At 42.6% G+C, this 27,071-nt stretch overlaps 2 protein-coding genes across 7 annotated transcripts in view; one reads left to right on the forward strand and one right to left on the reverse strand.

Moving 5' to 3' along the window:
* Nucleotides 1–94: 94 nt before the first annotated feature.
* Nucleotides 95–13,816, reverse strand: ciz1b (cdkn1a interacting zinc finger protein 1b). Of its 5 annotated transcripts, none has more exons than XM_079816184.1 (16): nucleotides 13,734–13,816; nucleotides 12,900–13,081; nucleotides 12,635–12,729; nucleotides 12,381–12,475; nucleotides 11,156–11,267; nucleotides 10,932–11,004; nucleotides 10,685–10,773; nucleotides 10,442–10,503; nucleotides 5,317–5,496; nucleotides 5,117–5,241; nucleotides 3,361–3,454; nucleotides 3,126–3,239; nucleotides 2,914–3,039; nucleotides 2,759–2,831; nucleotides 2,549–2,670; nucleotides 95–855 (listed from the first exon to the last, which is right to left on the reverse strand). In XM_079816184.1, exons 1-16 carry the CDS (start codon nucleotides 13,764–13,766, stop codon nucleotides 235–237), a joined length of 2,196 nt encoding a protein of 731 aa, XP_079672310.1. In that variant the 5' UTR covers nucleotides 13,767–13,816; the 3' UTR covers nucleotides 95–234. The 5 variants fall into 5 exon arrangements, 4 of the variants coding, with proteins under 4 accessions (XP_079672310.1, XP_079672309.1, XP_079672311.1 ...); XM_079816183.1 differs by having other exon boundaries at nucleotides 95–858; XM_079816185.1 differs by having other exon boundaries at nucleotides 95–858; nucleotides 10,932–10,998; nucleotides 13,734–13,797.
* Nucleotides 13,817–15,629: 1,813 nt separating this feature from the next.
* The window catches only part of dnm1b (dynamin 1b), a gene marked incomplete at its 3' end in the record, with an annotated part of 64,442 nt that continues 53,000 nt past the window's right edge, over nucleotides 15,630–27,071 (forward strand). For both annotated transcript variants that reach the window (XM_079815723.1, XM_079815724.1), the window contains exon 1: nucleotides 15,630–15,977. In XM_079815723.1, coding sequence (XP_079671849.1) covers nucleotides 15,817–15,977 — 161 coding nt within the window. In that variant the 5' untranslated portion in view covers nucleotides 15,630–15,816. The remainder of the gene's footprint in view (nucleotides 15,978–27,071) is intronic.

Genomic DNA, 27,071 nt, shown 5'->3' on the forward strand with positions numbered 1-27,071 from the left:
TTTTTTTTTACATTTTAATAAGTTATACAAAATTAACAATGTACTATGAATAAGAATTAACAAATAATTACAATTCAATTAACATTAACCTAGATGAATAAATGTTGTAAAATACTGTTGTTCAACAATTATTATATTACTGATATATAAAATATATTACATATAAATTAAAATATAATGAAAGCAAATGATATTTACAATATTTCGGAATTTAAATATTTATTTTTTAAATAATTACAACTGCTTAATTTTTTTCTCACAGGTTTTCTTCACAGAAACACTTGGACTCTTATGAACATGAAATGTATTTTTTGATTGGTCTTTGCTGACCGTCTCTTTAACCTCAATTGGTTTTGAAACATTTTCCTCTGAGTTCAACTGTGATAGATGACACAAACTGAATGTGGGTGTTGCGCTCTCATTTTCTTGCTCTTCTGAGTAATGCACAGTGTCACAGGATGACTTTTCTTTTTCACCAGTCTGTGTTTTCTGTAGTTGAACACTTGAGTCAGGCCTATTGCTTTCTTGGCAGTGTGACTCTTGGCTTGACCTCGAGCCACAATGTGGAGTACTTATTAGGTGCTTCATGACCACAGAAGGGTTCTGTGGAGCTACAGAGCTTTTTGAGCGTGAAGTCTTGGATTTGTGAGTTCTTTTAGATGACTTAAGCTTCCTCGAGTGTAAGGGTTCTCTTGATGAATTGATGTGTGATCTGTTGAGAGCTGCCTGGCTGCTGTCAGAAATCATGGTCTCATTGGCGCAGGAAGTAATGAGCTCCAGGCCTCGAGGGTCCCCCATTGGGCTGCTACATGAGGCATCACTCTCACAGTTCTTCTGCATCTTCAAGGTGCTATGCTTCTGAAAATCAAATACAACGCTAAGCATTTTGCATTGGATTAGCTCTATTAACAGTTTATATACTTTTTATATCTTTGTTTTTTGACATTATTTGCAGAGACATGTGTGTCCGTAGTGAATGTAGGCCAACCCGCAATGGCTAATTCACCCTTCCTTTGGGAACCTCCGATAGGTTTTTAGAAAGCAGTTTTCGAATGGTCTGGTTCCGATTCGTCACTCACATACAAGCACATAATGTATATTTGTACCTCAGTCTTTCATTTCAAAAGTTTGAGGTCAGCAAGATTTTTAAAAAGAAATTAATACAGGGATGCATTACATTCAACAAGTCACAGTAAAGAGATGTATAAAGTTCGAAAATAATAATAAGAAATGTTTATTTAGCACTAAATCAGCATATTAGATGTAGCATATTGATTTCTGAATGATCATGTGACACTAAAGACAGGAGTAAAGGCTGCTGAAAATTCAGGAATATGTTACATAAAAAAAATGTAAATAGAATTTTAATAATTCTTTTAAATATTTCACAATATTATGTTTTTTTTAATGTATTTTGATAAAAAAAAAAATCGATCACATAGAGCAGTGGAATGGGAAAAAAAACACAAAGTCTCGAGATGCATTTTTAAAAAGTTGAACTGATTTTAACTTGAGCGCCACGTTTTTAGATTGCTGTGGAAAGAAAAAAAAAGTCAAAATTATGACCAAACCACACAAACAACAGAAATTAATCAATCAAAAACTTACTTTAGCTTTTCATCTAAAACAAAATTAATTTCCTATCATCACTGTAAAGCTGCTTTGAAGCAATCTGTGTTGTGAAAAGCGCTATAGAAACAAAGGTGACTTGACTTGACTGTGTCACGCGCGAGACGCTGCAAAAGAGCGCAACAGTTATACATGTCTGTCTAGCGTTTTTACATAGAAAAACAATGGAAAAGTAGCGCATTGGAATGGAATAAGGCGTTCCGTGTGAACAGCCCCTTAGTGAGCATAGGAGACTTATTTCTAAAGCATTTTACTGGCCCCAAACATTTCAACAGCAGTGTAAACATTTAAAAAACTACAACAGCTTCATGTTTGAGGTATGACTGTGTGTAAGTAATGGCAAGTTCCAATCAGACTTGCCATTACATTTTTGGAATGTGTCACTTTTACACCAGACTATTATTATAGTACAGGCAGCGCAGTTGCTCAATGGGTAGCACTGTCGCCTCACGACAGTAGCAAGGTGGTCCGCAGTTCGAGTTCCTGCTGAACCAGGAGGCATTTCTATGTGGAGTTTGCATGTTCTCCCTGTGTCTGCATGGGTTTCCTCTAGGTTTCTATCACAATCCAAAAACAGTAGGGTGATTGGGACACTTTTTGTCAATGAGATGACTTAAAAAAAAAAAAGTGTCCCAATCAACCTGAATTCACCCTATAGGTGCTAAATTGCCCGTAGGTGTGTGTGTGTGAGTCCCAAGCCATGTAATGGGGATGGTTGGGGAAAGACCTGGCGACCTACCCTGAAAAAAAACATTGTTAAGAAAATTCATGGACAGTCTCTTGCATATGGCCAAGAGTCTGATACGACAGATAATGAATGATTAGTATTATTGATTTCAGTTTGCCCGACTCTTAAATGCCACTTACATTAAGGAAAAGTCGCATACTGTCAAATGACTAAATCCATAATTTTCCTTACCTGTAAGTTCTGGAAGTGCATAAGAGATCTGCAGTGAGTTTCCCGTGCAGAAGACTCAAAGTGGTAGAATTTATGACACAGCTTACAGAGGAAACCAGCGACAGGCACCACAAAACTGGTGCCTGAGGGTCAGAAAGCAGTCAGAAATGTTAAGTTACTCAGAAACTGTTCTTTGGCAATGTAGGGATATGGTTGAAGACGAGGACTCACCATATTGTGTGTCTGGATCATATGTCTTATAATCAGTCATCTCTTCAGAAGCAATCTCCCTATGAGCAGGAGGCTATGAACAAAATTCAAGTAAATACTCAAGAGTACAAAAAGAAACTCAAATTTAGAAGAGCACATGAAGTCATGCAACTAACCTTCTCGAACACTGCAACCTCTTCTTCATTTCTATCCTCCTCATAATCATCTTCCCCTTCAAAGCAGCCAATAGCATCCACTGTTATGAGCTCCTCCATAACCTCTGAGTCGCCCTCGTTTCTTAACTGTAACAAATGTGTTAAGAGAAATGTTTTATTGATGTCTTTTAATACATTTTACATTAAAATATCTACAAAATACACACAACAACCTCCTCAACCCTCTGTTTGTGCTCAGGAGACTTCATATGCTCAACAAACTTGCGAGGAGTCCTAAAGTGGCGCTCACACAGGGTACAGAAAGGTCTCGAAGACACTTTTGCCATCTAATGAGGAGACAAGACAGCATTTTTATACAGTCAGTGGTTTAAACTCTACTCCTCAAGTATATGTGGATATTTTTTTAAGTGATTATGGTGATATTTGTTTTGTTAATGTAAAGGTAACCTTATGTTTCTTTGTTCGTCTGTGCTCGATGAGGTCACCAAAAAAATGACACTGACAGGTAGGACACCAGCGCTGATGACCCACCCTCCTCTCTCTGTTACAGAACAAAAACAATTGTCTTCTAAAATAGGAATCATAATCAGAATGAGCTTTATTTGGCAAGTGCACACAAACACACAAGGAATTTGTATTTTCCTTGTATATATTTGTATATACAGTGTTATGCTCTCATTTCCTTTAAACAATACCAACAATGAAGCCATACTTGATATTTTAAATTTTAAATGTGAGTAACATTCAATACCATTTACAAAAAAGGAATTAACTTTTATTCAGCAAAGATACATTAAACCAATCAATGGTGACAATAAAGATTGTTGCAAAAAATGTATATTCTTTTTAAAACTTTTTGATGGGTGAAATATACACCGATCAGGCATTAAGTGGTCATAACATTGAAGTGAAGTGAGGTGAAGTGAATAACACTGCGTATCTCTTCATCATGGCACATGTTAGTGGGTGGGATACATTAGGCAGCAAGTGAACATTTTGTCCTCAAAGTGGATGTGTTAGAAGCAGGAACAATGGGCAAGCGTAAGGATTTAAGCAAGTTTGACAAGGGCCAAACTGTGATGGCTAGACGACTGGGTCAGAGCATTTTCCCGGTCTGAAGTGGTCAGTATCTATCAAAAGGAAGGAACAGTGGTCAACTGGCCAAGTCTCATTGATGCACGTGGGGAGCGAAGGCTGGCCCTTGTGGTCCGATCAAACAGACGAGCTACTGTAGCTCAAATTGCTCAAGAAGTTAATGCTGGTTCTGATAGAAAGGTGTCAGAATACACAGTGCATCACAGTTTGTTGCGTATGGTGCTGCATACCTGCAGACCAGTCTGGGTGCCCATGCTGACCCCTGTCCACTGCTGAAAGTGCCAACAGTGGGCACGTGAGCATCAGACCTGGACCACGGAGCAATGGAAGGTGGCCTGGTCAGATGAATCACGTTTTCTTTTATATCACGTGAATGGCTGGGTGCATGTGCGTCACTTACTGGGGAACACTATGCACTATGGGAAGAAGGCAAGCTGTCGGAGGCAGTGTGATGCTTTGGGCAATGCTCTGCTGGGAAACCTTGGGTCCTGCCATCCATGTGGATGTTACTTTGACACGTACAGACCATGTACACCCTTTCATGGAAACGGTATTCCCTGGTGGCTGTGTTCTCTTTCAGCAGGATAATGTGCCCTGCCACAAAGCAGAAATGATTCAGGAATGGTTTGAGGAGCTCAACAACGAGTTTGAGGTGTTGACTTGGCCAAATTCCCCAGATCTCAATCCAATCGAGCTTCTGTTCGAGCATTTGTTTGCTGAACAAACAAGTCCGATCCATGGAGGCCCCACCTCGCAACTTACATGACTTAAAGGATCTGCTGCTAACATCTTGGTGCCAGATACCACAGCACACCTTCAGGGGTCTAGTGGAGTCCATGCCTCGACAGGTCAGGGCTGTTTTAGCAGCAAAAGGAGGACCAACACAATATTAGGTCATAATGTTATGCCTAATTGGTGTATGAAAATATAGAAACAATTCTATGAACTTGGCACATGTTCTTCTTTCTTTCTTTTTTTTATCTCGGATCTCTCAAACTGTCATTGGTTCAACAATTACCACAGAGTTACAGTGTTGTTTATGCTTATGAGTAAGTCAACCTATTCAAAATACAACCTACACCTTTAAAGTGTAGAGAGCATCGCTTACCTGTTTGTTTTCTGCAGGGACTCCTGGGTTTGGGGTAACAGTGTGGCCAGACAGTTGTTACTCACATGCTGGATTTCCATCATACGTTGCTGATGATCTAAACTGATCATGTGAGTCTGGAAGCCCTACAGAGATCAACACCATGATCAACACCATGTTCAACTGACTCCTCTCCTCATTTACGTACAGTCAAGACTTACTTGCTGGTCAGGACAGGTGATGTTGCAAATGTAGCAGGTGAATTTGACTGTGTGTTTGCTTCTCTCTTTCTCGCCATCATGGCCTGCACCTGCTGCCATCTCCTCAGGTGAAGTGCTGAAGGCTCGACTCTCACTGCTACGCTGGATAGTAACCTTCAGAGACGTACCAACACCCTGCACCTGAACGACACAGCTCTTATTAAACAAGTATTGCAGGTTCAATACAATATAAGCGCTTGCCGATTAAGTGTGTCACAATTGTTCTCTTGAGGTGGAGTTCTTTTCAAGGCAGATTTATTTCTTGTCATGATTTAACTCCTATGGGTGGAGCTTCATGATTTACAGATACATCATGTCCCTTTCTGATATCCTGGATTACCAGGTATACAAGGTCATGAGAGAAATGAAAAGACTGCATTCAACTTTGCACAGACACAGTAAGTGATTCTATAACAGTAGTCTTATGCTAACACATACACTACCATTCAAACGTTTTAATTCAGAAAGGACACATTAAATGGACAACAAAAAATCTATTTTAAATAAAATAAGTTATTTTGAACTTTCTATTCATCAAAGAAAAAAGTCTGTTTCCATTTTAAGCAGCACATCTTATGATAATAAATGTTTCTTGAGCATCTAATCAGCATATTAGAATGATTTCTGAAAGATCATGAGATACTGAAGCCTTGAGTAATGATGCTGAAATTTCAGCTTTGCCATCACAGGAATAATCACATTTTATAACGTAGAAAATAGTTATTTTGAACTTTGATCATATTTCACAATTTTACTGTTTTACTGCATTTTTGATCAAATAAATGCAGCCTTGGTGAGCATAAGAGACTTCTTTCAAAAACATAAAAAAATCTTACCAACCCCAAACATTTGAATGGTAGTGTATAATGGCCCATTGTGCTGCACAATTGGACTGCATTACTATACATGTCGTTTGTTTATACAAACTGACATCCACCTGAAAGCATTAAATGTCAAATTCCATCCATCCATCTTCTTCCGCTTATCCGGGGCCGGGTCGCGGGGGCAGCAGTCTAAGCCGAGATGCCCAGACTTCCCTCTCCCTAGACACTTCCTCTAGCTCTTCCGGGGGGACACCGAGGCGTTCCAAGGCCAGCCGGGAGACATAGTCCCTCCAGCGTGTCCTTGGTCTTCCCCGGGGCCTCCTCCCGGTTGGACATGCCCGAAACACCTTCCCGGGAAGGCGTTCAGGAGGCATCCGGAACAGATGCCCGAGCCACCTCAGCTGTCCCCTCTCGATGTGGAGGAGCAGCGGCTCTACTCCGAGTTCCTCCCGAGTGACTGAGCTCCTCACCCTATCTCTAAGGGAGCGCCCAGCCACCCTGCGGAGAAAGCTCATTTCGGCCGCCTGTATCCGGGATCTTGTCCTTTCGGTCATGACCCAAAGCTCATGACCATAGGTGAGAGTAGGAACGTAGATTGACCGGTAAATCGAGAGCTTCGCCTTACGGCTTAGCTCTTTCTTCACCACGACAGACCGGTACATCGACCGCATTACTGCAGAAGCTGCACCGATCCGTCTGTCAATCTCCCGTTCCATCCTCCCCTCACTCGTGAACAAGACCCCTAGATACTTAAACTCCTCCACTTGGGGCAGGAACTCTCCACCAACCTGGAGTGGGCAAGCCACCCTTTTCCGACTGAGGACCATGGCCTCGGATTTGGAGGTGCTGATCCCCATCCCAGCCGCTTCACACTCGGCTGCAAACCGTCCCAGTGCATGCTGAAGGTCCTGGTTAGAAGGGGCCAACACGACAACGTCATCCGCAAAGAGCAGAGACGAAACCGTGTGGTCCCCGAACCTGACACCCTCCGGCCCTTGGCTGCGCCTAGAAATTCTGTCCATAAAAATTATGAACAGAACCGGCGACAAAGGGCAGCCCTGCCGGAGTCCAACATGCACCGGGAACAAGTCTGACTTACTGCCGGCAATGCGGACCAAACTCCTGCTTCGGTCATACAGGGACCGGACAGCCCTCAGCAAAGGACCCCGGACCCCATACTCCCCCAGCACCCTCCACAGGATGCCGCGAGGGACACAGTCGAATGCCTTCTCCAAATCCACAAAACAAATGTGGACTGGTTGGGCAAACTCCCATGAACCCTCCAGCACCCTGTAGAGGGTATAGAGCTGGTCCAGTGTTCCGCGACCAGGACGAAAACCACACTGTTCCTCCTGAATCCGAGGTTCCACTATCGGCCGGATTCTCCTCTCCAGTACCCTGGCATAGACTTTCCCGGGGAGGCTGAGAAGTGTGATCCCCCTATAGTTGGAACACACCCTCCGGTCCCCCTTCTTAAAAAGAGGGACCACCACCCCGGTCTGCCATCCCAGAGGCACTGTCCCCGACCGCCACGCGATGCTGCAGAGGCGTGTCAGCCAAGACAGCCCCACAACATCCAGAGACTTGAGGTACTCAGGGCGGATCTCATCCACCCCCGGTGCCTTGCCACCGAGGAGTTTCTTGACCACCTCGGTGACTTCAGCCCGGGTGATGGACGAGTCCTCCTCTGAGCCCCCAGCCTCTGCTTCCTCAATGGAAGACGTGACGGCGGGATTGAGGAGATCCTCGAAGTATTCCTTCCACCGTCCGACAACATCCCCAGTCGAGGTCAACAGCCGCCCATCGCCACTGTAAACAGCGTTGGTAGGGCACTGCTTCCCCCTCCTGAGGCGCCGGACGGTTTGCCAGAATCTCTTCGAGGCCAGCCGATAGTCTTTTTCCATGGCCTCACCGAACTCCTCCCAGGCCCGAGTTTTTGCCTCCACGACCACCCGGGCTGCAGTCCGTTTAGCCTGTCGGTACCTGTCAGCTGCCTCAGGAGTCCCACAAGCCAGCCAGGCCCGATAGGACTCCTTCTTCAGCTTGACGGCATCCCTTACTTCCGGTGTCCACCACCGGGTTCGGGGATTGCCGCCTCGACAGGCACCGGAGACCTTGCGTCCACAGCTCTGAGCAGCCGCTTTGACAATGGAGGTGGAGAACATGGTCCACTCGGACTCAATATCTCCAGCCTCCCTCGGGATCCGGTCGAAGCTCTGCCGGAGGCAGGAGTTGAAGATCTCTCTGACAGGAGACTCGGCCAAACGTTCCCAGCAGACCCTCACAGTACGTTTGGGTCTACCGAGTCTATCCAGCTTCCTCCCCCGCCATCGGATCCAACTCACCACCAGGTGGTGATCAGTTGACAGCTCCGCCCCTCTCTTCACCCGAGTGTCCAAGACATACGGCCGCAGATCAGATGAAACGACCACAAAGTCGATCATTGACCTACGACCTAGGGTGTCCTGGTGCCATGTGCACTGATGGACACCCTTATGCTTGAACATGGTGTTCGTTATGGACAAACTGTAACTAGCACAGAAGTCCAATAACTGAACACCACTCGGGTTCAGATCAGGGGGGCCGTTCCTCCCAATCACGCCCCTCCAGGTTTCACTGTCATTGCCCACGTGGGCGTTGAAGTCCCCCAGTAGAACTACGGAGTCCCCAGTCGGAGCACTTTCCAGCACCCCTCCCAGGGACACCAAGAAGGCCGGGTACTCCGCACTGCCGTTCGGCCCATAGGCACAAACGACAGTGAGAGACCTATCCCCGAGCCGAAGCCGCAGGGAAACGACCCTCTCGTTCACCGGGGTAAACTCCAACACATGGCAGCAGAGCTGGGGGGCTATAAGCAAACCCACACCAGCCCGCCGCCTCTCACCATGGGCAACTCCAGAGTGGTAAAGAGTCCATCCCCTCTCGAGGAGTGTGGTTCCAGAGCCCAAGCCATGCGTGGAGGTGATTCCGACTATCTCTAGTCGGAACCTCTCAACCTCACGCACAAGCTCAGGCTCTTTCCCCGCCAGCGAGGTGACATTCCATGTCCCAAGAGCCAGTTTCCGTGTCCAGGGATCGGGTCGTCTAGGCCCCCGCCCCCGACTGCTGCCCGATTCGCTTTGCACCGGCCCCTTACGGTCCCTCCCGTGAGTGGTGGGCCCACGGGAAGGTGTCCCCACGTCGCTCCTTCGGGCTGAGCCCGGCCGGACCCCGTGGGGGAAGGCCCGACCACCAGGCGCTCGCATACGAGCCCCAACCCCAGGCCTGGCTCCAGGGTGGGGCCCCGGCTGCGCCATACCGGGCGACGTCACGGTCCTCCTTCTTTTTGTCATCATAAGGGGTTTGTGAATGTCAAATTAATATTTAAAACAAAGTTAATTCAGCTAATTTAGTAGTGCTGTAGTCAAGACCACTATATCCAAGCCCAAGAACAATGTATGTTGAGACCAAGACAAGACCAAGACTTTGAGGGGTTGAGACCAAGCCAAGACCAAGGCCAGACCAGCACTCGTTAAATCCACAAAGATCCACATTACCGCCTGATAAATTACTTATTTTTAAATAAATCAATATAATTAGAATAAGACACTGTATAGAGCCATTACCAATCAAATTAAATCATTAACAACAAAATTCATGACTTCAAAACTTTGCACTGCAGAGGTGGTACAGAAGATGCATCTGAATTGGTAAACTACAAATGCATAAATAATGTTGAGAAAAAATTATTAAATGTTTGTATTAAAGCAATCATGTTTAGCAGTCATGATCACATTTGAGAAAACAGCTCTCTTGCTCTTGTGATATTGCTTAATTATATCACGTTCTAATATAAAAATCAGTACAAGTACTTTTTTGCAACAATATCTTGAATTTTGTGAGCATTTGTATTAATTTTGGTGACATTTTGACACAATCCCTCATTCATTTCTGAACCGGAACAATAAATAAAGCATATTAGAAATAAGTTATTGTATCTGAAGCAGTACGTTTTACATCCAATCACATTAATGATGTTGACAAATGAATCAATTTAATGGTATCCTCACAGTCTTGAAACAAAATTCCTCCAAGTCTGAGACCGAGACAAGACCAAGTACAAATGTGGTTGAGACCTAGACAAGACCAAGACCTACAAAAAGACTGGGCTTGAGTACTACAACACTAGCATTTAGTATTCAGTTGCATTAATTAAGATGTACTACTGCTGTTATTGGGAATGTCTACAAGTAAAATATATTACTGATGCTGTGATACTGCACCTCTGCTGCTCTGTTCTGATCAACACTGTCTTCTTCAAGTTGTGCAGAGCCGTTATCATCCTCTGCATCACGGGAAATAAAAGTATGTTCAACATTTCAACATGACCCAGGGGTATATAATATGTTAAAGTTGCAGATGAAGAGTTGATAACAGTATAATTGAAAAGAAAAACAAAGAGAGTGAAACTTTTCCAGTGGGTTTGTAGTCAAATATAGTGTGTTGCACACACAGTCACTAAATACCTTCATGGTCTGAAACTCTTCCAGAGTTTAATTTTGGTGGCTGCTGTATCTTATCTCCTTTTGTAGACTCTTCCCCCGGTTCAGTTGATCTGTTCAAAATAGGCAGTGAAGTTTTATGAGTATGACACATGAAACACAAAAACAGCCTCATTCATTTTAGTCTATCTGCAGTGATATTACCTTGATTAACAGCATGATGTCAAGATGCCAAACCAAACCACTTTTAACAATAACAGTAAAAGATTACCTCTGACATCTGTGCTTTTTCAAAGGGGGCTCTGCTTGTTCTGGGACTGAAGAATGAATTTGTCCAGCTGTACCTTTGGGTTTATTAAGGGAATGAGAAGGAACATTCAATTAATGTATTGTGGATCTTTACATATAATTTAATAAAAATGTATTTTATAATAAATGCACAACCTAAAGGTATCTCCTCAAACGTATCTCCTCAAACGTTTAGTGTGTACTCACCCACTTTTCCCATGTCTGAAAAAGTGTTCATTTTTCTCGTCTGGCCATGAATTTTCCCAGCTATGTTTAGCACATTCTCCTTCTTTCTGTCTAGGCTCTGCACTGAACTCTCCTTAAATAACAAAAGAAATGTGAAACACGCTCAATGCTCTTTCATCTCAATCGACACAAAACATAATCAAAACATAGTGAATGTTTTATAATTGAATACACATGTTGTAAATGTAAAAGCCATTTACAACAAAAGGTAATAATTCCAAGATCCAATTTAATACAGTAACAAAGATTTCATTTTCTTCAGGGAAAACCCATCTGAAAATTCAACTAATGCCATTCGACAAAAAAAAAATTTCACTCACTTTAATATAAAATATAAGTTGTTGGACACATTTTCAACCCCATTGTGAATAAGTCCATAAGAATACACTGTTTCAATTCAGCAAATCCTGAATCTTTGTGCAAAATTATAGTTCACCCCAAAATCATAATTTACTAACCTCATATTGTTCCAATTGACTTTCTTTCATATGTAAAATACAAAGGAAATTGAGGAAATGTTTATTTAATTTTTTTTGTCCATACGACAAGCCGATGATCGGCCGACTTAGTTTTTTCAGTGTGTTCATCAACGGACACCGTTGTTTTTTTGGGGGGTTTTACATGTTGAACCGACGTTGGGCCATCGGTGAGAGAGAGAACTCTGATTGGCTTAGTGAATGACTCAGTGCACGGGAATAATAGCAAAACAGCCAGCAAAGAAGTCAAAACGGTACAAATAGAAGGCTGTTCTCATTTTACGTCATCTTATCGAGTGATTCTGGGCGAATATTTTAATATTAACATGAGAGGAGTGGAATAAAGAAAGTGATCAGCAGGATTGGTATTCAAAACTGTAAGCATGTGCTACTTTCTTTACGGTTTGTGTATCTGCAGCCTGTAGCATCTGAAATAGACCGTTGTCTAATTTACACGCAGGCGCAGAACGTGTTTGGTTACCAACATTTTTCAAAATATCTTATTTTGTGTTCAGCAGGAAGAAAGAAAGTCATACTTGTTTGGAATGACACGAGGATGGGTAAATGATTACAGAATTTTCATTTCTGGGTGAACCTTTGAAGATGTTAATATGTCCATATTATTGTACATCTATGTTAATAAGGAAAGACAGTTATCCACATGGATAGGGATAATGATCAGCTGCAAAGTTCATGCCGAGGTCTCTTACTGGAATGCCTATAGGAGGAGGCCCAAGAATAGACTGCCTGATCCCTCCCTCCAAAAATGCTCTTGACACCAGCTTGGTGTGACCGAATGACACATCTATAATGATTCACAAAATGGAAAAGACAAAGAATAAAATATATAATCTGAGGTTATACACAGGGGTTTGCTAACTAACAAATGGATACTGTTATAAAATAGTCAAATCTAACACAAATACTGTAGAATAACAGCAGCACCCAGAATTTAATATTTTACCTGGCATTGTTTGCATGTTCCCACACTTCTGCAGCATGGGATTATGGCATGGCCTGATTGAAGCAAAGGGGGGAGGGGCATTTGGTGCTGGTGGTCTGTTATGCAGGTATTTGGAGAAAGACATGACAAGGCAATTATTTGTATTTGATTATTTGTTTGACAGCTGATGCAGATTCGCTAAAAAGCACAAATCCAGGCAATTATGTAAAGCTTTCAACATGTATGTATAGTATAGGTACGTATTCCACCAAACATGAGCCCTTACCGTCTTCCATGATGCACATGCCTCTGTTGAGGAGAACGACAATCAGGTGAATACGGGAGTGAAGCAACTGGTGCTATTTTTTGCATGTGCTGCTGCTGCTGCTTAAATTGCTTGAGCTGTTGCTTCTGCTTGATTTTCAGCATTCTTATTGCGAAGATGTACAATGCAATGATCCCAGGTGCCTATAAAACAGGGCATGCAAACCATTACATTTATATTTATCCAAAGCAACTTACTGTAATTAGTAACATCCCTAGCAAACTAAATAGTAATACTACCATAGTAATACTATTGTTTTAGACATGTGGATAATGCATGGGTAATTTGCTGGTGATGTTCCTAATTAATTTGTATTATATACACACAACACACTATGAACAAAGAACTGTTTTCAGAATATTAGAATGATTTCTGAAGGATCATGTGACACTGAAGACTGGATTTTATTTTTTATCCATTATGTTTAATACTTATACTGATAGACATTATATTAATCTTGCCATTGTGTAAATGAATAAATAAATAAATAAATAAATAATCAATAATAAAGTTTAAGTGGTTGAGCGTGCCGAGACAGTATTCTATGTTTTTACAGATATACTTCGTTAGATTAAAACACAAGCATATTAATTTGAAATGATTTGGCTCAAATGTGTGGCACTTGAATATGAATGTAAGACAGAGCAGAGACAGAGAGCACTGGATATTAAGACAAAGCTTTATGAAGGTCTAATACACGCCTGTGAGCTCTGTAAAAACTTGCAATGTACAGCACACATTTCACACCTGATTTGTGATTAAAACAGCGAAACTGAAATAAACGAATTATCCCACCTTTTGATATGAAAGCCTCACTCCATCAGACATCAGTTTACTGTTTATGGTAGATGACTCTTCCTTTGGTGCTGCGGTTTGGAGGTTGCAAACATTTAACGCTAGTGCGCCCTCACCCGGCTCGGAAGAGGAATTTAATTCTCAAGAAAATAGCTTTTTGAATAAAAACATTACAAACAAGTGTGTGTGTGTGTGTGTGTGTGTGTGTGTGTGTGTGTGTGTGTGTGTGTGTGTGTGTGTGGTGTGTGTGTGTGTGTGTGTGTGTGTGTGTGTGTGTGTGTGTGTGTGTGTGTGTGTGTGTGTGTGTGTGTGTGTGTGAGAGTTTTTTGTCTGTTTTGCACTCTTGATGTTTTGGAGATTCACCCCTTCACTCTTCTTGGCTGATTTGTAGATTGTATGCACAAAAAAACTAATTTCCCATTCATTTCCAATGGGGGTCATTTTTGATCCGAAGGTCCTGAATGTGACATTTTTTTTTTTACAACCACTTAGACTTTTCAAATCCTGTCCCCAATTTTTTGGGGTGTTCATATATCAAGTACCAATAAAGGTACAAAGTTTCAGACCATTCCGATGAAGCTACCATTTTTTACATTTTTTTATAAAGCGCAAGATCCACTAGTATAGTGGTAAAAATGTGCTATTGCGAGATAAAAATGCTCAATGTGTCCACCGGATGACACCGATCTCATTAAAAAAAATTGCTTTCATGAGGCCTAGGCTTGACTCTAAAATGAAATACAGCTTTAATAAAAAAAATTTTTAAAAAAATTGTAGGCCTATATATATTTTTTATTATATTCAATGGGAAAAAATGGGTCATAATTATTGTATAAATATTAATTATAAATCATAAAATTATCTCAAAACACCAAAAAAGAAAAGAAAAAATATTATTGAACAAAAATATATTTCATTGTTTTTACTCCTGAAGGTCCCATGTGACCCACAAATGAAGAACCCCAGAGGGTTAAGTACTAGCCTACTTCATTGGATAGACACAAAGTGGAGGGATCTTATCCTGAAGAGGTTTTGTACCAAGTTGCTACTACATGGTAAGGACTAAAATAGTTGTCTAATTTGTCAAGAAGTTAAATTCACATATTTGGGGTAGCCTATAGTTGAGGATCTTGTTTGTTAGTAGACTAATGCATGTTGGTATTCTTCCTTATTTTTCATTTTGTAGGTTTTTATAATAAAAAAGTAACCTGACGTTAAAAACAAACATTATTTTACTTTTAAAGTCAGCATGCAACTGAATAGACTTGTCTTCCCTATTGTAACATAAGCTAGTTTATTCAAGTGAAGTGACTTCTCCAAAAAGAAAAAAACTGTATGGTAGGACTTGATTTCAGCTTCTGCCGTTTGTATTTACGCTTCAAAATTCATAAAAAGTTGTGTTTGTTATCATGATGAATAAAACGTGTAAGAATCATATGCTTTTATTAGTCATGGACCTTATATTTTCTGCAATAATCCAAAAGCCAATGGAAAAATCCTAGTGTTTTTTTGTTTTTTTGAGGGGAACCAGGGTGATGCTAAATTCAGGGTTGGCATACAAAAATCCGTTTTCCTTTAGAAAAAAATCGATGTACTATAATAGGCTATGCAAAGACACAAGAATCAAGAATTGTCCATTTTGATTTCATGGTGACCAAAACTGCTTTTGTAAAAACACCATTCGAGAGAACACGTGACATAAATGGCTTAAAATGCTACTTTTCTTCCGGGTTTTAGGATTATGAATTTAACAGCTCCATGCCTAGTTCGGGTTTATTTTATAAAACAATTATTGTCACACAGACATTGGAATGACAAACGATAATTGTATTATGCAATGCGCACCTAGTGGCTGGAGATGATATTGCAGGATCCAGCGCGCTTCATCACCGCATCGCTCCCGCAGAGCTGTGCTGAACAGGCAGGGAGCAACGCGTAGGGAGGACGTATGTCGATTCGCCAAGGTGCCTGGAAAATTAAAGGAAATTTAAGATATTGCTTTTAGATATTGGGAGGCCTGCCAATTAGGTCTCCGTTCAGGGTATTTTTATTCACTGTGAAATAGAGCCTATTATCCCACAAGATGGGCAATCGGGGAATGGAGGACTTGATTCCTCTGGTAAATAGAATGCAGGACGCTTTCTCTGCCATCGGACAAAATTCCAACCTGGACCTTCCTCAGATCGCGGTGGTCGGTGGCCAGAGTGCTGGGAAAAGCTCGGTATTGGAGAACTTCGTTGGGAAGTAAGTGACTGATGACAAATTGATGGGCACTTTACATCGATTCGTGACAGACGCTATCCACGGGATGTGCAACAACACAAGCATATTTAGTAATCACTTAGGCTAATGCATGTGCACCAAAACCAATGTTTATTTATAATAATATAGAGTAATATTATTGATGGAAGTGAGGAGCTCATCAGTTTTTAGGCAGGTTACCCTTATAAATCAGGTGGATTCTCTTTTACCATGATTACTTAATGCGGGGCATGCAAACTTATCTCAGTCTCTCGACACTCTCGCTTTTGGCAGCAGCTTCGTGAAGGACAGTGACAGAGATGCTCATGGCTGACGTGTGTGTCCTCTTCGCGAGGCCATCATACTAGCGAGCTGCCTATCTACACCAGCATTTTTGGGCATTATATGCGCGAGGGAGCCTGATGTATTAGGAAGAGAAAGGATATTTGTGTGAAATTGTGTAATATATATTTAATTTACGGGCTTAAGTAACATGTAATCACGTATACCTTTAGATAATGTTACTATTTTCATGGTTTGGTTGAAAATAAACGCAGGATAGGCATTCAGAGGCTGCTGAGATACCCAAGTCCACGGTTTAATGTTCACGGGGCGCTCATATCAGGTGTCAGAGGGTCATATGTGAGCCACAGGCCTATCTGCCCTGCTTTTCATTTTATGTTCTCCATAGTCAAAATCCTCGAGGAATGCTAATGGTATTTCTTGCATCATTTGGAACCAATAGTATTAGGACCAAATAAGAATCCTTTGAAGTGATAGTTCACCCAAGATGGAAATTCTGACATTGTTTACAAACCACCATGTTGTTCCAAACTCATGATGATTGCATCTTTTTTTCCCTTATACAATGAAAGTGAATGGTGACTGAAGCTGTCATTCTGCCTTATGTGTTCCATGGAAGAAATTCATTCAGAACAACATTAGGTTGTGTTTGACGATATGGTTTGGTGAGGGATGAGGCGAGGACTCAAATGCAGAGCAATGGGCTTTTTATTAATAATAAAAATAAAACAAAAAAACTACAGTGGGGGGACAACAAGACAGACAACAAGACTTGGCAGAATAAAGGACACATGAGGGTACCTTAGAATAGACGACAAACTCATACAGGACTGCAAAGAGAATAAATATGGAGAACAAATAAAGCAGGTAACGAGAGAGGACAGGTGGGGCAAATAAAGTGACAATCAGATAACAAGAGGGCGGGGTTAAGACAATAGACAGGAGGGCATGTGGCACAAAGAAACAAACACGAGCACATGGCCAGTGAACACAATCACAAGCCATGTGCTCAAACAAAACAAGACACAAGCACACAGCTAATGAGAACACTCATAAGCCGCGTGTTCACACAAAACATAACATGAAAACAAGCGTCCAAAAAAACATAACAAAACATTGGATTCTTGTTGTCTTATTGCATGTTTTGTTCATTATAAGCCTATAACTGCCATAGGCTTTTTAAACATCCATCCATCCATCCATCCATCTTCTTCTGCTTTATCCGGGGCCGGGTCGCGGGGGCAGCAGTCTAAGCAGAGATGCCCAGACTTCCCTCTCCCTAGACACTTCCTCCAGCTCTTCCTTTTTAAACAGGTTTACTAATTAACATTCTTTATCTCATAACAGCATACTTATTTTGTCTGTCTGGCACATAGCCAGATGAGCTCTGCTTGTTTTCAGGACCAAGGACAGTTCTTAAAAAAATTTACAGCAGCTTAGCGCACGTTGCCCGGAAAGGTCACACCTCTTACCATAACGGGGAGACGCATGCGCTCAAAGTACAGCGTCCCTGGCCAAAGAAAGGTGATTTGACTCCGGGATGAAAATAACAGCATCTGGGACATGGCGACAAACACACTCTACAAATGCAACACTTCCTCTTCTCCACGTGGGAGAGCAACAAGACCACGCCCCCTTTTTTGCGTACTCTTGTGGGCGGAGGTCAACAAACTGTTCTATTGACGTCATTAAAGCAGGGAGTACAGGGATGTAGTCCAAACCGTTCACTGTAGGCTTTGAAAGGCAACTTCTGTTAAATAAAATATCTCGCTTGGCATTGAACTTTGAGCTTTATAATTTTACAGTTATTATTTATGCTCTAACAGCAACATTACACACTAACTAAAGTTTGAAAAATGGGATCACGAAGAACAGGACCTTTAATGTATAATCAGCCAAAGTCCACAGTCTTTCGCCGCGTAAATTGCCTATTTCCGCGTGCAAAATATGCGGGGCTTGCATGATTTCCAAAAAGTCATATATATTAGCAGAAAGTTGAAATTTTTTTGTTTACTTCACACAAGAGCCGCCATTTCCCCCTATTGTCATGGGAACGTTTTGAAGTGACATAATTACTCGACGCGAACGTCGTCGAAAAGCTGCAAACCCCGTGGTGAAACCATAGATATCGGTGAAACCATGATGAAGCATGCAAATTCCCATTTGCCAACAAAAATAACAGCAAAGCAGTTTCCCGTGTGTTGACCGATTTCAAAAAACAGCATCATGAATCTTCGAAGCGTTATGAATCAGTGAGTCGATTCAGCAGGTTTGGATTGCCAAAGTCACGTATTTCAGCAGTTTGACACGCGATCCGAATCATGAATCGACTCACTGATTCATAACGCTCTGAACCGCTGAATCGACTCACTGATTCATAACGCTTCGAAGCTTCATGATGCAGTGTTTTGAAATCGGTCATCACTATATAAGTTGTTATTTAGGTTTTTTTTTGCGCTCAAAAACTATTCTCGTTGCTTCATAAAGTTATTGTAGAACCACTGTAGTGAGATGGACTTTGTAACGACGTCTTTAGTGCCTTTATGGGTCTTGAGAGTGTACATCGGATTTCAACTAAAATATCTTAATTAGGTCTGACGGGTGTCCAACGACATGAGGGGAAGTCATTAATGACAGAATTTTCATTTTTGGGTGAACTAACCCTTTATTCATTTTTTCAGAAGTTGTAGCATATTCCTTTTGTAAAGCTACAGAACTTGTTTGACTCAATGTTTTGTAAATTTGAGCCATGTGTTTATTAAGGTCTTCAATAAAACAAGATGAGAACTTAAATATTCTTTCTGTGATGTAGTGCTTTTTTTCTCTTTTTCATCAAACCGCAGTTTTTGCAAGTTCCCGCAATTTCATTGCATAAAATTGCATAAATATCCCGCATTTTCCATCGCATTTTTTAAGAAAACGTGCCGCATAATCAAGGATTTTTGCCCGCAACAGTCACAAAAAAAAGCCGCATTTTTCTGCAAGGACTGCCAATTGTGTTTGTACTGATCTTCTTCTTCTTCTTCTTCTTCTTCTTATTATTATTATTATTATTATTATTATTATTATTATTATTATTATTATTATTATTATTATTATTATTTTTCAGCACTAAAAGTGTATGGACGGTAGTATGTGTCACAGACACGCCAGGCTCCACCGTCACCCAATCACAGCGCACTCCTTCACCCCAATACTGATCACACAAACCTGCACCCCATCAGCACAGCAATCACCATCAGCACAAAAGACACACTCACTCACACAGTCTTCGTCCGGTCTCGTTAGCAGCAAGTTCTTACCTGTATGCTCGCCTCTAGGACTCCTCAAGCTACTTACCTGTCTCCAGTGTGATTCCAAGTCTCCTTCGTTGTCCCTCATCTCGTGTGAGCTCTCCTGTGTCTCCTCCGCTCCAGTCTGTCTCCAGCCCGCTTCATCTGCAAAGAACAAGGACGGTATCACTCAGTTATCCACATCTGTCTCCTGGCTATTCCACGTTCACTCACCTACACTGCCATTCACTCTTCTGGTTGTTCAATAAACATCTGTTACCTGCATCCTTTGTCTCTGTCACTTCTGTATTGTAACAGAAGACCGAACCAAACCACTGAACATCAGATCCATTTCAAGAGCTCGTGGACGCAGTACGCCGATCACTTCCCACGAATCCACCAGCACTTCCACCAGCGACCACTTCCATCAACACCGCCGTCTCTCCTTCACCTCCTGGGTACGCCAGTCCCATGGCCAAACCGCCACCCTTCTCTGGTTCAGCGGAGGATTTCAACGGATTCATTCTGCAATGTTCGCTGGTCCTGGAGATGCAACCGCACCTGTACCCCGATGACCACGCTAAGGTAGCATTTATAATTTCCCATTCAACTGGAAAACACTCGTCTGACACCGACTGAACCGCAGAGTCTATGCTTATACTGTGGTTTACCTGGGCATTTCATCTCCGCATGCCCAGTTCGTCCTTCTCGTCCCATGGTGAGTGCCATTATTCCTTTTATAATTAAGATGAAACCTCTCACCACAATTGTCCAGTTTGTGCCCTCCTCAACTCTGGGTCAGCCAGCAACTTCATCTCTGGCGCCCTCTGCCGTCAGCACAAGCTCAAGACATCAGCCACGCCGTCCGTCTACCAGATCCACTCGATAACTGGAAGACCCCTCAGCCGAAGACAAGTGCGTTTCAGTGTCGGCCCAGTACAGCTTCAAGTGGGTCTCCTTCACATTGAACAACAACATCTGCTAGTTCTGGAGGAATCCACCGCTGACGTGGTTCTAGGGCGCCCATGGTTGGAGCAGCATAACCCTGTCATTTCCTGGAAGACCAGCGAGATCCTGAAGTGGGGCGACAGCTGTTTTCCGAACTGTTTCTCTGCTTTCCCTGTTCCATCCTATCCACGTTCCGAAGATCTGTCTGTCTGCACCACATTCATCGAAAGCCCAGTAGAGAAGCGTTTGGTGGACATCCCTCCATGTTACGCACCCCTTCAGCGACGTCTTCTGCCCCAAGCGAGCCTCCAAGCTGCCTCCACACCGGCCAAGGGACTGTGCCATTGATCTGCTTCCGGGTGAGTCAGTGCCCTGTGGGAGGATCTCTAGCGCAAGGTTACATCCGCCCGTCTACTTCCCCTGCTGCGTCTAGCTTCTTCTTCGTGGCTAAGAAGGACGGAGGCTTGCGGCCTTGCATAGATTAATGAGCACTCAACAAGATCACTGTTAAATTTTGCTATCCACTTCCTCTCGTCCCAGCAGCGCTAGAACATCCCCTTGGTGCCACTGTCTTCACCAAGTTGGACCTCCGCAGCACATATAACCTCATTCCGATACGCGAGGGGGACGAGTGGAAGACTGCCTTCATGACCCCTACTGGACACTACGAGTACCTCGTCATGCCGTGTGGACTGGTCAACGCCCCCTCCGTATTCCAGGATTTCATCCATGAGGTGCTCCGGGAGTTTCTCCACAAGTTCGTGCTGGTATACATCGACGACATCCTGATATACTCCCGGAGCATGGCCGAACATCGCCACCATGTTGCGGAGGTCCTGAAACGCCTGAGAGAGTTCCTTCTGTTCCTCAAGGCGGAGAAATGCTCGTTCCATCAACCCTCAGTGCAGTTCCTTGGCTACAACATTGACAACAGTGGCATCCGGATGGACGAGGGGAAGGTGGATGCCATCATGAACTGGCCCACACCCACTACCGTCAAAGAACTCCAGAGATTTCGAGGATTTGCCAGTTTCTACCGCTGTTTCATCCAAGACTACAGTATCATTTCCAGTCCACTTACCCACCTCCTGCGTAACAAGCCCAAGTCTCTGTCCTGGACCCCAGCCGCCACCCAAGCCTTCGAAACCCTAAAGGAAGCCTTCACCACCGCTCCCCTCCTTGTGCATCCAGACCCTGAGAAACCTTTTGTCGTTGAGGTCGACCACCGGAATGGGAACGGTTTTGTCCCAGCAGCAGGGGAACCCAAGTAGACTCCATCCGTGTGCCTTCTTCTCCCGCAAACTCAACACGGCGGAGGTCAACTATGATATCGGCAACAGGGAGCTTCTGGCCATCAAGGAGTGGAGGCATTGGTGTGATAGTAGTGATAGTAGACAGATTCTCGAAGATGTCGTTTGATTCCTTTGGAGGGATTGCCCACAGCCATGGTGACTGCTGAACTTATGTTCAACCATATCTTCAGATATTACGGGATTCCTAAGGACATCGTGTCAGATAGAGGGCCGCAATTTATCTCCAAGGTATGGAAGGCCTTCTTCTCACTTCTAGGTGTGAATGTCAGCCTCTCCTCTGGGTACCATCCGCAGTCGAACGGGCAGATGGCGCAGAAGATCCAAGAGATTGGTCGCTTCCTCCGTACCTTCTGTCACGGCCACCAGGACTCTTGGAACCAGTTCCTGGGTTGGGCTGAGTACGCACAGAACTCCCTGCGGCAACCCACCACCGGACTCACATCCTTCCAGTGTGTACTCGGTTACCAACCCCCTTTGTTCCCCTGGTCAGGAGAATCGTCGGATGTGCCAGCCGTCGACTACTGGTTCAGAGAGAGCGAGAGGGTCTGGGACTGCGCACACCACCAGCTTCAACGGGCCCTGCGCAAACGCAGAATGACAGCCGACCTTCGTCGTTCCAATACCCCAGCATACCAGCCAGGACAGAAGGTCTGGCTGTCCACCAGGGACATCAGGCTGCATCTGCCTTGCCGGAAACTAAGTCCCAGATTCATTGGCCCCTTTCCCGTCGTCAAGCAGATCAACCCTGTCACCTATCAACTTCAGTTACCCCGTCAGTACAGAATTCAGAATCCCACCTTCAATGTCTCTTTGTTGAAGCCTTACTACCCCTCTGTTTCTGTCTCCACAGAGCCTGGTGCAGCCGCTGAAACCCCCCTTCCTCATCCTAGAAGACGGTGCCGCCTACTAAGTTCAGGACATCTTGGACTCCCGGCACTGTGGTGGTCTCCTTGAATACCTCGTGGACTGGGAGGGCTACAGTCCTGAGTAACGCTCATGGGTACCCAGAAACGATAAACTCGACCCAAATCTGCTCAACAATTTCCACAGCACTCACCCAAATAGACCTGCGCCTCGGGGCAGAGGCCGACCACCATGACGGGACTTAGGAGCGGGCAGTGGAGGGGGGGGGGGGTAATGTCACTGACACGCCAGGCTCCACCGTCACCCAATCACAGCGCACTCCTTCACCCCAATACTAATCTCCCACACCCCTGCACCCCATCAGCACAGCAATCACCAGCAGCACAAAAGACACACTCACTCACAGTCTTTGTCCGGTCTCGTTAGCAGCAAGTTCTTACCTGTATGCTCACCACTAGAACTCCTCAAGCTACTTACCTGTCTCCAGTGTGATTCCAAGTCTCCTTCGTTGTCCCTCGTCTCGTGTGAGTTCTCCTGTGTCTTCTCCGCTCCAGTCTATATCCAGCCCGCTTCATCTGCAAAGAACAAGGGCAGTATCACTCAGTTATCCACATCTGTCTCCTGGCTATTCCACGTTCAGTATATAATACTATAAAATAATATCATTTATTAAAAAAAATTATTTGACTGCATTATTAATTTTTTTTTTCAAAATTCCTGTAGATATAGCGATATATCGTTATCGTGAATTATTTTGGCCACGATAACCGTGAATCAGAAAAATAAAATCGAATGTCGTGACAGCCCTAGTTGATGCTATGGGAACTTGAATACGAACTCCGCCACCCCCTGGGAAGAGCCTGCCACCAAGGCTGTGAGTAACTTGTATCATCCCTGAAGGACTCGAGAACCTGGGGTTGAATCCGATTCTAAACTAAAAAGCCTGATAAATGTGTGCGGAGAGGATCAACCTGCCGCACCACACGGACTTGAATTGATGTACTCCTAGCAAGTCCCATACTCCTAGTGGAGTGATCCCTGACCTCTATAGGTGAAGCCATACCACGTGCCTCGTAGGACAGGGTGATAGCATCAGTGAACAAATGTGAGATCTGTATCGTGGTTGAATCCCACACTACCCCTAGAAAAGTGGTTCTCTGTTTTGGAAAAAGCACACTCTTCTTGAGGTTCAACCAGATCCCAAAATGCTTCAAATGAGCATGCACAATGTCGTGCTGCTAGCTCTTCCGACTAGGCTAATATCAACCAGTCATCAATATAGTTGCGAGGTGGACAGGAGACAAACTGAAGTGGATCGTCCCCAAAGCGCCAGCACTTTTTCTTGGCTGCCATCATGGAGATCAGTTCTCTTAAATCGGATCTCCCCTTAGGTAGCCTAGACTGCACAGATCTCCCTGCCCCCTGTCCTTTTGAGGAAGGGGCTCGAGAGGCCACGCTCACCTTTTGTTCTTCTCTATGAGTCAACTGATTGAACCTCACTTTGACTTGTGGTCTTCATTGAGCATATTGGTCTCTTTGAGTGTTCTTACTGTACTTTCCATGAAATGGCATTGTACACTTTCTATAACTCAATCCTGCCAGTGTACAACTCCTGATTGATTTCATAGACACACAACACAATGGAGGATTTCAGCCAATATGATGCGGAAGCATTCCCATAGCCTCAACGCAAAGGCGCAGCATCCACTCAAAATAACACCAGCTTAGACTAGCTTAAGCTTTTTTCTATCAGAGGTGTTTGTTTTAGGGTCAAAAGTCACTAAATGTATCATCCCAGTGTTTGTATTTGTAACACAGAGGGATGACTCATATTGGAACCAGAAATCTCACTGGCCCTGAGTCTGAACACTGTGAGCTTTGTATGCTGTAGATTTGCTTGTACACACACTAAAACATGCATAGATCCATGTCACTGGCAGTAGACTTAATTGCTATTTAGTCCAACTATTAATGTTGTGCCGTTTGTTGCTGTCTCGTAGATCTTCATTGTTATTCAGCAGGTCCAGTGTTATCGTTCATGCTGCACTGTGAGTTCTGTGGACACTAAAGTGCCTGTCAAGCTTGTTAGTCACAAACAGATCCATTGACTGGCTGTATAATGCTAACAGCCGCTACAAGGAGGAACTTCACAATGCTGTACAAGGAAAGTTGGGTGGCATGAAATGGGTTGCCTGCCTAGATTTACAGTTTTCAGCACTGCAATACCATATGTGACCCTTGAAGGAACAATGTGTAAAATATTTGGATTATATTGATATTTTTGCATTGACCTGTGTACTTGCATTGTCCCAAATGTTTCCAAGAATGTTTAAATCCAGAGAAAAAGCAATTTTAACCAGGACATGGACCGTGTCCGTGCATTATCTATCAATGACATTATACCCGCATTACCCTCGATTTTTCGTTTTTATTTTGTAGAAACCATGGAAACAAAAAAGACGCTTCAATTCATTATGTGAATTAGACAGGTGAGCTACTTTGATATATAGCTCAACACAGTAAGTCTTATTGTTTAATTCTCATTTTCTTAATTTACCATGTACCATGTTTTAACATGCCTAATATCGATCTAGCTTACTTCAGTGTGTAACAAGTGTCTTGTAGCCGTCGAGCGAACGCACAGAGTAGCATTATAACATAAATTTCAACACACTCAAATGTATCTAATATAATAAAGCAGTTACCCCATGACCGGAAGAAGCAGAAGTGGTCGTCTGCGGCATAATAAAAACTCCACTGCTCTCGAGCCGTGTGCCGCGCTTGTCTTTCATGAGTAATCGCTCCAGTGGCCTCGTTCCGCTCCAACGACTTTCAGCCCCACTCTGCTTCATACTACTGTAACGTTAATAAGTCTTTGATACATTAGCACGTCCATGTATATGATTTCTGCCCGAGTCCCGTTGGATTCTATTCCACTGGCTGTAGATGTGAAGACAACATCCCCCATGATTCCGTGAAATCAAGACGTTATGAAGCTACTTTGTTTTGAATTAGCGACCTCTAGCAGCGAAAATTACATATTGTGCCTTTAAAGGGACAGGTCATCCAAAATCATTTACGCATCCTTCATTGTCATTTTAAACTTTTGAAATATCTAATTCATTTATTTATAGAATGAATATGAATTGGGTGCAATTTTGTTTTGACTTTCATTGGAAAACAGTTCTTCAAAATAGCTTTGCGTATGTTTCTTTCTTGACTCATTTCCTCACACTCATAAACAAACTGTTCTTTGGACTTATGAATCAGTTGCAGCGTATCATACAGTTGAACGAACATGAGCTCATCCACGTTGACACTTATGGTGCAATTTATTAGACAGATGTCTATATTATGAATGAGAAATGGCCTTTTAAACGAAGGCGCATGACATGCTGATGTGGCCTATCACCATGATGACGTGACAATTAATTACATGATGGTGCAGTCAGGCGGAAAGAAGCTGGTTATCACAGCTGCTGTATGAATGTCATTAAACAGCCTTCAAGAGTAGATAAGACACTCTCTAGGACTGTCCTAGTAAACGTTTGGTTCTAGACTGCTTTTTTATTTAATATAGTGCAAAAGAATCAAACCTTGAATCAAACCAATCAGATATCAACATTACAAACTTTAGTTTGATCTTTGAAGCAAAACAAATAAAAAATCCTGAAAAAATCCTAAAATATTATGCAGTACAATTAACTTTCTATGTAGATTCATGACGACTAAACCTCCAGGTAATAAAACATTCAAACTAATTATTTATTAAAAGTACAGTACAACTGTTTTCAGCATTGATAATAATAGGAAATGTTTCTTGATTACAAAATCAGCATATTAGAATGATCTCTGAAAGACCATGTGACACTGAAGACTGGAGTAATGCTGAAAAGTCAGCTTTGTCACTAAATTACATTGTAAAATATATTCAAATGTAAAGCAGTTATTTTAAACAATATTTCAGTATTTAAAAAATGAATTAAAAAAATCTCAGAGAGCAAACAATTTGAACTGCAGTTTATATAGTGGCCAAAAGTGATGTCCAGACTCCGGAGGGAATATTTTGATTTTATATTTTAATGACTCTACAAGTTCAATTAAACCATCAAAATATGAGGGAAAATATAAAAAAAAAAGTCAATATTTTAAAGACAAGGGAAGAATGAAACCCTAAAGTTGGTTAAGGTTTTTTTCTGACAAAATTATTTGGCAAAAAACAAACTACAGCTACAGGTCTTATTTTTCTAGTTTTTGCATGTGTTCATAATTTCTTTGTTTGACAGCCTAGCCAAAAATATTACAAATAATACAATTTACTCCAAGCACAACTACATGTTCTGCTTACAAAATCTTTAAAAAAAAATAAAAAATAATATTTGAATAAAAGATGAAGA

The sequence above is a fragment of the Gobio gobio genome (assembly GCF_949357685.1).
Source record: "Gobio gobio genome assembly, chromosome: 4".
Classification (NCBI taxonomy): domain Eukaryota; kingdom Metazoa; phylum Chordata; class Actinopteri; order Cypriniformes; family Gobionidae; genus Gobio; species Gobio gobio.